Source organism: Peromyscus leucopus, chromosome 10, assembly GCF_004664715.2.
Source record: "Peromyscus leucopus breed LL Stock chromosome 10, UCI_PerLeu_2.1, whole genome shotgun sequence".
NCBI classification, from domain to species: Eukaryota; Metazoa; Chordata; class Mammalia; order Rodentia; family Cricetidae; genus Peromyscus; species Peromyscus leucopus.
In genome coordinates, this window is record NC_051071.1 from 5,058,412 (window position 1) to 5,071,230 (window position 12,819).

The window sequence follows — 12,819 nt, forward strand, 5'->3', positions numbered from 1 at the left end:
TTTCAGCTGAAGGCCCTCCACAGACTGCTTAAGTGTCCTTAGGATGTGGCATGGCCCAAGAAAGATACCAAGGAGAAGTCTGCAATGGCTTCTGCCCCTTCTCTGATGTCACATACTTTCACTTTTACTGCTTGTATCTGAATTCTACTAATGTTTGTTTGTTTTGTTTCAGGTTTTTTGTTTTGTTTTTTGAGACAGTTCCTCTGTGTGGCCTTCCTGGATCTCACTCTGTAGACCAGGCTGGCACTGAATTCATAGAAATCCACCTGCTTCTGCCTCCCAAATGCTGGGATTAAAGGCATCTGCCACCACTGCCTGGTGAAGTCTATTAACTTTTATTTATCTTTATTTATTCTTGGCCATCTTCATTACCCACTGAAGAGAAAGGTTAAGTGATCTCTGTAGAGGGAAAAGGCTAGCTCCACATTTTAGGATCTACAGAGATGTAGGAGGAATATTTTGTTTATTTATAGAGACTGCCTGCTTTATCTTGCTTTTAAACTAAGAATGGGTAAGATGTTAATTCTTGCATTTGTTTTTAGAAGCCCTGAAGCAGTAACATTAGTTGGAGCAGATTTAACTAAGCCTTTAGCTGTAAAGCTTGAATTTGAAAGACATATCTTCAGATTAGTGCGTAATGGAATAATTGAGATCTCTTGGGGGCATTTGATTATTGTAATATGTAAGACTAAAAATATGTTTCTGATATATTAAATTTTTTTATTTGATGTGGATAGGATGTGATTGCTTTTAACAAATGTTTTTTTTTTAAATTATAATTAATCTCAAAATACTATTTCAGGAGCCAAATTTAGAAAGTATGTGGGCCACTCTGCACACGTCACGAACGTCCGTTGGTCCCATGATTTCCAGTGGGTGCTAAGCACAGGAGGAGCAGATCACTCAGTTTTTCAGTGGAGGTTTATTCCAGAAGCTGTCAGCAATGGCTTGCTGGAAACCACACCCCAGGGTAAATAACAGTCATAACTTTTCCATTTCTTTATTTTTTACTTTTCATTCTAAAGAATATTCCTAATATCTATTCTGGAGCTCAACAGCTAAGGTGGTTTTCAAAATTCCATTTATATAATATTTTTTTTACGTAAGGAAAAACTTCTGAGGGCCGGAAAGTTGGCTCAGTGGGGAAGACCACTTGCTGCTCTTGCAGAGGACCAGGTTTCAGTTCCCAGCACCCACGTGGTGGCTCACAACCATCCCTATCTCCAGTTCCAGGGGATCCAGCACCCTGTTCTGATCTCTGAGGGCACCAGACATGTGTGTGGTACACATGCATACATGCAGGCAAAACACTCAAACACATAAAATAAATGTAAAGAAAAAGGAAAAAACTTTGGAGTTTTGTATAGGGTGGTTCAGTGACCTTCTTTGAAGGGTTTCGCTTATGCAAAGCTCAGGCTGTGACTGGAGGTTCACACTGAAAAAGTGACCTTTGAAGATAAGATGGAAGCATGCATGTCAGCCCCTTGGGGAGACTGGAGCAGAGGGCCTGCTTGGTGTGTGCGGTGATAGGCAACTTCAGTGCAAAGAAGGGACTGAGAGAGTGGTCTACAGTGTAGGCCTGGATGACCCACATCAGGGGTGTATAGTCTTTTATTTACGTCTGTTTGAGGTGTCCATAGGGATAAGCAGGCGATAAAATAGTGATGCAAGTCGATGTGTTTAATAATATGACTCTGTGGGGACTTGACCATGGCAGTTTCTAATGCTTGGTGAATATGTTGAAAAACTAAAGAGAATCTTGATGGTAGTAAGTGCTTAGAGTTTTCTTTAGACCCACCTTCCTGTTTGGTAAATCCTATACTTTTTAATTTTATAAAATATAATTTAAAACCTAGAAATCCTACTATCTAATTAAAAAAAAGAAAAAAGGGAACCAGGTGTGATGGCACATGCCTACAATGCCAGCACCAGAAAGTAGGGCTAGCCTCTGGAGTTCAAGGTCATCCCTGGGGCTAGCCTCTGGAGTTCAAGGTCATCCCTGGGGCTACTTGAAATGTCCTTTTGATCATTAGCATCTCAGCTTTTTCCTTGCCTCTAATGGGTTCTGTCTCTGCAGAAGGTGGTACTGATTCCTACAGTGAAGAATCTGATTCAGACTTGTCCGATGTACCAGAACTGGACTCTGATATCGAACAGGAAGCTCAGATCAATTATGATCGCCAGGTCAGTAAAGACAGCACAAAAGCCTGGAGTCACTTCAGTTTTAACATTGCTCAGAAATGGATGGAGCTTAGGCAGAAGAAAAATGTCCACGTCTTGCTTTTGAATGCAGGTTAACAATAAAGCATTGATTACCATTAGATAGTGAGTGAAGATGTTCAGTGGTTAGATCGCAGGCTGCTCTTCCACAGGACCTGGCTCAGTTCCCAGCACCACGTGGTGACTCACAGCCATCTGAAACTCCAGTTCTACTGTCCTCCCCTGGCCTCTGCAGGTGCCAGGCATGCAAGTGGCGCAGACACATGCATGCTGACAGAACACTTTTACACACTAAATTAATGTTTTTAATTAAGTGGAAGGGAGTTGTTTAAGTTTTCAAGCTCAATTCTGAACATTTAAGGTTTTTTATTATCATATAAAGCTTTATTATATACATACTTACATAATTATTATTTTGCAAAGAAAGATGCATATAAAGTACCAGTTTTCTCATTTCCTTAGCAAATCATAAAAGTGTACATTTTTTTTGCATGGGTACCCTCCAAGAATGGTAGCCTGTGTGTGAGCTGTTATTCTTTTTTCTTGCTCAACTTAGACAGACATTACCTGTTTATTTAAAGTAAGCCCAATTCCAATGTGTATTCTCTCTCCAGTAAGAACCTACTTCTAGCACAGAAGTTGGCAAATCCTATCCAGTTTTCCCCCACAAAGGTTATCATCATTTTAGCAGAAAGCGAGGGCCTGTTAAAGCAGTGCTTCAAAGGACTCACCACACCATGTCATGGCAACAGCTGCAGAGGTCCGATTTCCTCCCCTGTCATTTGTAGAAGTAACGGTTTATAGGTATGTGAAACAGATTCTGCACGTGAACTCGGAGTGAACAGGACATGAGGTTCCAGACACGTAACTGTCAGTGTTGTCCAGGGAAACATACCAGGTAGGCCTGTGGCCGCTACCACACGCCAACTGTCTTCATTTGGCTGATCCAGATCCCGGCAGGTTAAGTGGCTTGCCCCCTTCCACGTGGCTGCTGTTTAAGATAATGCTGACCTAGACTTCTCCGTGTGCTTCTGATGTAACTCCACATAAGCACAGGATTTACTGCTTTTCTTCCTGTATCATTTCTTCTTAATTTAGTGCAAAGACGGTGCAGGCAGCCGTTCCCTTCCATCCACGTGCAGATCACCTGGACTGTGGATTGATAAATGTATTATGCAGCACAAGCACTAAATGGGTTTGGAAGGAAACTATAACAGTGAGAATATTACACAAACGCTAAGCAATGCACCCAGGGATAACAAGCAAACAGACATAAGATCTGGGAGAGGCTGCCATTTTGTTTAGTTGGCAGCTTTTTATTTAATGGTGCTAGGAAGCAGTGGCAAGGTATGCCCGTTGAAATCCAGGTCTTGGACTTGCTTATTATCTGTGATTTATTTTTCAGTGCCTCTACATATGTTGGTTTACAATATTCCCAAGTTATTCCTGGGTAGAGCCCTTTATTCTGTTCTATAGACAGGAAATTGAGGCCCATGATGCTATAACATATGACCATCTAAGCAGTAGAAATGTCCCAGAATTCAGTGCTCTGGAATAGTCATTGACTGGTTAAAAAAAAAAAAAGAGTGTGGGCTCAGATGAATAATTATTTTTAGATTGAGAAGTATGGTTCATTTTATCTAAAACAGACAAAACAAACTTCTTCTTCTTTTTTTTTTTTTTTTTTTTTTTATACCTTAGCCAGGTCCTAAAAGGAAACTTTATTATAGCTTATTTCCTGATTTTTTAGTAATATAGTTGGTCAGACTGTTGTGGGAATCTTTCTGGAATAAGCACACCGACATTCGGGACAGGGAAGAGAGGCGGTGTCACCAGTGGGTCGAGCCACGACAGCCCCTGAAAGACTTCGGTGATGAGTCCAGTTTGTGTTCTTTTTTTCACTCTAAAACCACACGGTGGGATGAGCAAGCAAGCGAGATTTTACAGAAACTTACGTGGCTGTCAGCAGGCTGTTCAGGGCAATGACCCATTGTTCCAGCTATTCCCCCAGGTCGTTCTGTTCCAGGTAGCAGGTAAAGTCATGCTTGGCAAGTAGGCAGTGCATAAATAAATCGTTATCTAATAATTGGTCTTTTTATCTTATTCTACTTCAAAATGAAATTTTCCTGAATATGAGAAATTACTAATAGATTGTGTTTTTTTTTCAAGTGTTTTAAAGTAGTTTTTGAGAATAAAACCTAAGAGAGGTAAATAACAGATTAATTTTTGTGTACATTTAAACTTTAGCAAATGTTCTTCTAGCAGCAGACTTTGAGTTTTGGATTGGATCAATAGAATTTCAGACTCAGATCTGTCAAAATCCATGGGCCAGGAAGGAAGGAGGCCCCAGAGAGCTCCTGTCTTACATACCATCAGGGATTGCTTGCCTGTGGAAGTGAAATATATTTAATTAATAATTCCTTTTCTTTCTTATTTACTAGAACATCAACTTCATTTATTTTCTGGATAAAATTACCTAAGAAAGCAATAACAAATCAAGGGAGGAGAGGAAATTGTTTTAAACCTCAGGTATTTGAAAGATTTCTTGGTAGTTTGGTTCCTTTAGGGACAGTAATACTGAGCTATGCTACATAAAACCCACACTGTATTGAAGGGATAGGCAGACTCCCTGCAACGCCAGGACACTGTTCAGAAGCCTGAGCAGGGGCGTCGGCTAAACTTTTCTGTTGTACTTGAAGGTTTACAAAGAAGATCTACCTCAGCTAAAGCAACAAAGTAAAGAGAAAAACCATGCAGTGCTCTTCCTGAAGCGGGAGAAGGCTCCTGAGGACAGCCTGAAACTCCAGTTCATACATGGGTAGGTGGCCTGCCCTGGGAACCCTGAGTTCCTTCCTTATTGTGACTCAGTGCAGTTCCCTGGTTGGTGCTGTGGCCCTCGCAATGCGGTGGGCTCTGGACGTGGCATGCTTCATGTAGTTCCACACTATTGCCGCCACTGCTGTCTCCATCCTCCACCCTCCAGGCCTGGGCTCTTTCCCCGAGATCCAGATAATTTTTCCCATATACCCAAGATCTCTTTTGTAAAATTTATATATATATAGTATATATGTATGTGTATGTATATGTATATATATCTCATATTGACACCTAGGTATTTTCATTGTCAGCTTAAACTGTTGAGAAGAATATGAACATATCTGGTATATATTTTAAATACCTCAGCCATTTAAATGTAGCCAATAGAACCCAAATGCCATGTTTCATTCCTGCTATTGTCAACTTTTAAAATACAGAAATAACTATTTCTATCATAATATTTTCTATCATTCACATTGTATATAAATTTTTATATCCATTATAATTCTGCCACAAAATTGTCTTAGTATATATTCAAGGGTTTTGGACACTGTATCATACCATCTACAAGGAAATGCAGTCTAAGCATGGAAACCAGTGCATTGTAGAACACATACATGCACAGTACACTCAGGCAAATGTGTGCACACATATGCATGCAAATACTAAGTAAAATGTAGAATAAAAATAATTCTAAGACTGCATGGCTTGTCTGAAATGAGATGTATTGAGTGTGTAAAATAAACTTCCGTCGTAAAGAAATAGCAGAAAAAGCATCAACTATCTCGTTAAAACGCTTTTATATGTTGATATGATGATTTAAATGTGTTGAGTTAAAAGTTCATGAAATAGGTTGATTTTATTTTTAGAGATAAAAGCTCACTTTGTAGCCCAGGCTAGCCTCAAACTTAAAGAATTCTGTCTTAGCTTGCTTCCTCGGTGCTATGTCATATTCTTCTGATCAGACCAGATTAAAACATAAATGCAGATTTGTTGGGTGTTGTTCCTGGGCGGGTTCACCAGTACCAAAGAACAGGGCCAAGGAAGTCACCTGCCCAGGCTAAGGCAGGGAGGTGATGATGTGCCAGCCAGGAGCTGGGACTGTTGCCAAGTATGGTCAAAAGCTCAGCCCCTGGGCAGGCACTTAGCTGAGCTGGTCATGTCAGAAAGGTGGGTTGCATCAGCAGCCAGAAAGGCGGAACTGGGCCTGGTCTATATAGTGAGTCAGGATATACAAATCTACACAGTGAGACTCTGTATCAAAAAAATTTTAAAGTTATTCTGTTGTATTTGGAATTGTCTTGCGCTGACACCCCAAAGGACTAGATAGATGGAAGATAGAAAAGGAAGCCTGAGCCTCGTTCCAGACCTGTCAGAAGAAGGCTTAGATTTCTTTGTTGATTTGTTGGTTTGTTTGGAACAGTCTCATGTAGCCCAGGCTAGCCTTAAACTTGCTATGTAGCTGAGGATGACCTTCTGCTTTTTCTACATCTGCCTCCCAAGTGCTGGTACTGAAGGCACAAGAATTGCTTTTAGCAAAGAACATGGGTAGTAGTTGTAGGTCTGGAAGCAGATTCTGTGGAAAAATCAGTCTCCATATGCCTCCACTTGCACAGCTCACATCAGCGCCATTGCTTTGCCTCAACAGTCCGGCTGCATTCATCCGTGTGCTGTTCTTTCTTCCACTGTGCTTCAGTTACAGGGGCTACGACTGCAGGAACAATCTGTTCTACACACAAGCTGGAGAAGTGGTATACCACATTGCTGCAGTTGCTGTGGTATACAACAGACAACAGCACACTCAGAGGCTGTACCTGGGGCATGATGATGACATTCTCAGCCTGACCATCCATCCAGTGAAGGACTATGTGGCCACTGGACAGGTGTGTGACTAGAGCCTAGCAAAAGATAAAAGGCAGTTAATTTCTAATCCAGTTTACCTAGAATAGAAAGAAATGGGAATAAATATAAGGCATGAAGCTGAAGGTTCTGAGAACATTGGGGAGGCAAAGGTGGGACACAGGGGAAAAGTTAAGACAGAAAGACAGCAAAGTTGACATTTATAGTGGTGCCCCCAAAACTCCCTTAACAGGAAGCCATGACCTGGGCAAGAATCTGTGAAAACCCAACGTCAAGCTACAGTGAGCTTCTTAGACCTTCAAGCCTGTTTCTTCATCTGGAAAATACTAGGCCAGACCAGATTGTTTCCAGTTGTCTTTCTAGCTTATAAATCTATGTTGCTTTATTTCTGAGCTCTGTTTGACCCTAAGAAGCCATGCTATCATCATTGCCATGAATGTCTAGTTAACAGCACACATCCTATTACTGCAGGTTGGAAGAGATGCTGCAATTCATGTGTGGGACACACAAACTCTAAAATGTTTGTCATTATTGAAAGGGCACCATCAGAGAGGAGTGTGTGCTCTGGATTTTTCAGGTAAGCTCTCACTAGCATCACAGAATATGGGTCTGTGGCCAATTTTTTAAAAGCATCCTCCTACCTGATTGAGTTCTGATTGTAGTGAGGTAAGCTCTTTGCATGTCACCTCCCAGCCTGAGGCTGGAAGCCGTATGTGAGGACCTCACCGAGAGAATGTGGCCTTTCGATTACACAGCCTTCCCATGCCCCTTTCAGTTCCTATCAGTCAGCACCTGGAGTTCACACTGAGATTTGAATCTGTTTGAATGATTGAAATCAAGAACAGCTGTTGCTGTAGAAACTCTTAGCTGCAAATGTCTAGTGGTGATGAAGACCATCAAATTTAAACCAGACATGTGGACTTTCCCCTATAATCACAACCATTGTGAGGCCGAGGCAGGAAAGGATTGCCATGAGTTGGAGGCAAGTGTGCATTATACAGGGAGATCCAGGACAGCCCAGAATACAGCATGTGACCATGTCTCAGAAAACAAAAGATCAATTCTACAGTTTCTTCTCCAAATAAATAGTAGCACATTGCTTCTGACTTAGAATATAAAGAGCTAGAGAGAGAGCTACAGACCAACAGATGGCCGCTTTATTAGGATTTTGGAAACAAATTTCATATTTGGAAAGAAGGATTTCCAAATTAAATTATGAACTCAGCACCATAAAAATCCTATTTGTAGATGCTTCTGTCTTTAGAGTAAGTTTACTTGAAGCTAGAATCCCATAGTGGAAATCTATTACAGGGCTGGAGAGATGGCTCAGTAGTTAAGAACACTGGCTGTTATTTTTGGAGGACCTGAGTTCAATTCCCAGCACCCACACGGCAGCTCACAACTGTCTAAAACTCTAGTTCCAGGGGATCCAACTCCCTTTTCTGGCCTTCCAGGTGCCAGATATGCACATGGTTTGCATAAATACATAGAGGCAAAAGACCCAGACACATACAATAAAGAAATATTTTTTAGAGAAGTCTGTTACAGATGTTACTAGATAATTTTAAACATTTCATTGTAGAAATTGGGTCAATAGAAAAACAAATCCTAACCTTTCAAAATAAATTTGATTGTATAATTTCCCTTTTCTGAATAGCATCAGGTGTTTTGAATCTACAATAGAGTAACTAAGTGCTAAGACTCTGCAATCTCTTCCCGTTGTCCCTGGTCCTCTCCTCTCATCCATACCCTCTCACCTGGTCATGCTGCTTTAATGCTGCTGGGGCATTAAAGTACCCCACGGACAGAGCGCTTGGCCAGCGTCAGCACTACAGTGAATAGAGAACACAAAATGGGAGATGAAGGAGGAAAGAGGGGGAGGGGGAGGAGAGGGAGAAATGGAAATGATAAACTTGCATTAGACAGTCAGCAGTTGCTGGGCTTTTTTGTAAAGGGGGAAATGTGTTAATGCTGGTCTCATTCCATCCTGCTCACTCCTGGAAGACAGTCATCTCCACCATGGATTCACTTGGCTGGCTGACTTAGTATTCTTGGATGGAAGTTGATGCCGTTATCTTTTCTTGGCAGCATTTTGCCCACTAGCCCCTTCGTGCTTCCTCGCCTCTAACTGTAGTGTGCTTCACTGTCTTTCTGCTCACGTGCTTTGTTCGGGGTTCCCAAGTCTTAAGGAGCAAAATTGACTTTTTCCCTCCATCCTGTCAGGCAGAAATAACCTGCCCCTTTGGCCTCCTGCAGCTCACTGTTGAAAGCTTCCGTGGAACCTGTCAGGGGCCTTGTGTTGCTGTGTTCTGTACAAACAGTGAACTAGGGTGTTCAGGAGTGCCCATCTCGCTGCCCCCACAATACATGTTGTGCTGTGGACAGAGAATTTACTTTAAAGAATGTTATGAATTAATAAACACATGAAGTTTTGCTTAATGAGCTTTTATCCTTCCTCATTTGGGAAAAACATGTCTATTTTCTTAGCAATTGCAATATAAGGCAGTGTTTTCCTTTATTAAACTTTCAGATTCTCACATACTGTAAACTACACAAATATGAGTTGCTATGGCATTACTAAAAGTTTTCCACAAGCTCCTGTGGTTGTTGAATTAGTAGAAATGAGGGTCAACAGTTTATTCTTAAGCTAGTAGGCCTGTGTGGCAGGAAGAGGCATTCGTACTGAGGGAGAGAGTTCCCAGCAGCCCACCTGCACATTGTACGCTAAGATTCCATCGCAATATGCAGTGCATGCAAATCTTAGGCATCAGGAAGTTTATTGTAGTGCAGTTTTACAATGTGTGCCATAAGTCCTTGACAAAGTTGCAAGATCTAAAATAAATAGAATGTTAGTTCCTGTATGACTCTATCCCAAGGCTCCAGTGAATTTCCTCATTATTTTCTTTTTAACCCATAGCCTACTACTCAAAAGTTGAACTGCCTTTATCTCAAAATTGACTTTACCTACAGATACATAAATGCTGTGGAAAAGTCTTTCTGTATGCTGTGAATATGTGTTGCTACTATTAGTTAATAAAGAAGCTGTTTTTGGCCTATGGTAAGGCAGGATAAAAGCCAGACAGGAAATCCAAGAGAGATACAGGGAGAAGAAGGCGAGTCAGGGAGATGCCAACCTGCTAGCCAAGGAGCAACATTCCAGCAGACCAGTAATGCCACGGCCACCTGATATACACAGATTGATAGAAGTGAGTTAATTTGAAAGAGCTAGCTAGCAAGAAGCCTGAGCCATTGACCAGACAGTTTGTAATTATTATTAAGCCTCTAACTGTTTATTTAGGCACCAGTGGACAGGAAAGATTTATCCAGCTACACATAAGCATATATTGACATTGTTTTATAATAAGACTTTATTTAAAATTTTTCTTACACATATATTATATATAATATAATAATATATATATATACATACATGTATTACATATATTATATGTTGAACATATTCTCCCTGCCCTGTTGTTTTTGCTCTTTGGGGACCTGCCACCCAGCTCCCAAATATCACACATGCAGGCTTAGTCTTAATTATAAATGCCCAGCCTTGTCTTGGCTTGTTTCTAGCCAGCTTTCCTTAACTTAAATTAGCCCATCTGTCTTTTGGCTCTGGGCTTTTACCTGTTTCTATTTCTGTATCTTTCCCTTTTACTCTGTTGCTGGCTGTGTAGCTGGGTGGCTGGCCCCTTGCGTCCTCCTCCTCCTCTAGCTCCTTCTTCCATCTCTTTTTCTCAGAGTTTTCCTTTATATTCTCTCTGCCTGCCAGCCCCACCTACTTCACAGCTTCACAGAGTTAAACAGCTTCAACATAAACAAAAGTAACACACCTTAAAATAATATTCTACAACACTGCACCATTCTGCATCCTCCCCTCATAGGTCCCTCCCTATTATCCTCTTTGTTCATCTAAATAATTTTACTTCAGTTTTCACTTAATATATACACACATGGGTATTTATATATTATATATTACAATAGATAAATACATGAATATCTCTATAAACTCTAAGAACCACAAAGGAGAGAAAACAAGATATTTGTCTTTTAGAGATTGGCTTAATTTTCTAAATATTATCATCTTCAGTTGCATCCATTTTCCTGAATACATAACTTCATTCTTCATTATTGCTAAAGACAATTCCATGATATTTATAAACTATAGTTTTTGTAGCATGATTTCTAATTGGTCTTAATAATAAAAACCCAGAGTCAGATATCAGGGTGAAAGCTGAAAGATTAGAGAAGCAGAGCAGCCAGCCACTAGTTCTTACCTCTACGAAGTCCTCAGCCAAAAGAGAGCTAAGCTCCTGTCTCCTCCCACCTTATACTCCTCTCTCCGCCCAGCCATATCACTTCCTGTCTCCACCTCCCTAGTGCTGAGATTAAAGGTGTGAGCTTCCAAGGGCTGGGATCGAAGGTGTGTGCCACCACTGCCTGGCCTCTAGTGGCTTAGCTCCACACTCTGATCTTCAGACCAGCTTTATTTATTAACTCGTACACAAAATACCACCACAAGTTTTCTTATCTATCCCTCTGCTTGTGGACACCTCAGTTGGGCTTCGAGTCCTTTGGGTACAGACAAAGGAGGGCCATAGCTAGTAGATCTACTTCTAGCTTTTCTTTTTCAGAAATATCCACACTGATTTCCATGGAGGAAACATAAATAACTATGCTCTGGAAGGTTAGGAAGACACTTATTAAAATAGTGAAACAATAAAACCTAGAATTTTTTAGGATTATGAGATTCCAATATATCTATGGTTTTTGGTGACATTGAAAATTGATTCAATAATTCTTTTTTTTTTTTTTTTTTTTTTGTTTTTTTTTTTTTTTTTTTTTTTTTTTTCTGGAACTCATTGTAGCCAGCTGGCTCGAACTCACAGAGATCGCCTGCCTCTGCTCCCGAGTGCTGGGATTAAAGGCGTGCACCACCACCGCCCGGCTTGATTCAATAATTCTAACAAGCAATTTTGCAGTATTAAAATAAAAAATGTACTTTAAAATATCAATCATGTGAACTATTAGTATCTCTCAAGCTGAACAAAAAAAAATAAACTAAAGGTAATGCCTATCACCAATTTTCTGTGAAAATATGTAATGTGCATTAGCATAATAAAATAAAACAGTAATACAACTAGAATTTAATAATCATTCAAGTACCATTATGGGGTAAGGAAACCAGATGCTCTAGGAGTAGGTAGGGAAAATGATTCTGTCAATGATCTTCATCCCCTGCCCATATTTAAAGAAATGTCTTTGCTTCCTTTAGAACAGTGGCAAGAATAGATGAATTTAGCCCTTTTATTATAACTGTATGTGTTTTCTTGTTTTCACACCAGCCTGCTTTGTATTTCCAAGACAACTTGTTTTATGAGTTCTTGGGTGTGAAGTACTTCTGCTTGTGGAAAGCGTTTTAGTTTTAACAATATAGTCCCCATTTCCCAGATAACAATCGCTAATGAAGATCCCTGGGAAACTGCATTTTGTCTTTGGGGTTAATTATAGTGTTGGTGTATAAGTGGCTAGAAAGGAGTGTAGTTGGTGGTTTGAGAAAGCACCTGAGAGCCATTCAGGAACTTTCTCTAAGATCTGTTGTGAGTGATTCATTACCACAAATGGTTGCCTGTCCCTGCTTTTCGCGGGTGCAGCGACTCTGCTGGGGTCCCTTGAAGCACCCTGCATGCTTGCTTACGCCTCCTCCCAGCAAATTCAGCTGCTCCTCCCATCCTCAGGTTCAAATGGGAAAGGGCAAGTGGTGCCAAGAGGCCACCACGTGGAACAGGCTCCTGCAAGCAGAGAACCTTGCTCTGAATGACATATTAACCCGAATAGGACAAAGGTAATGATGCCTTCTGGAAAGCAAGTGGCTCAGTTTACACAGCTGTGATGCTCACGTAATGCTCCAGAGTTATG

The 12,819-nt window shown here is 40.7% G+C and overlaps 1 protein-coding gene across 9 annotated transcripts in view; it reads left to right on the forward strand.

Moving 5' to 3' along the window:
- Eml6 (EMAP like 6) overlaps nucleotides 1-12,819 on the forward strand; it is a 268,175-nt gene that overhangs the window by 178,867 nt on the left and 76,489 nt on the right. For all 9 annotated transcript variants that reach the window (XR_005092272.1, XR_005092273.1, XR_005092274.1 and 6 more), the window contains 5 exons: nucleotides 803-970; nucleotides 2,078-2,184; nucleotides 4,920-5,038; nucleotides 6,734-6,920; nucleotides 7,369-7,474. Coding sequence is in view for 6 of the 9 variants with exons in the window: in XM_028891555.2 (XP_028747388.1) it covers nucleotides 803-970; nucleotides 2,078-2,184; nucleotides 4,920-5,038; nucleotides 6,734-6,920; nucleotides 7,369-7,474 (687 nt within the window). In the remaining 3 variants the exon portion in view is untranslated. The remainder of the gene's footprint in view (nucleotides 1-802; nucleotides 971-2,077; nucleotides 2,185-4,919; nucleotides 5,039-6,733; nucleotides 6,921-7,368; nucleotides 7,475-12,819) is intronic.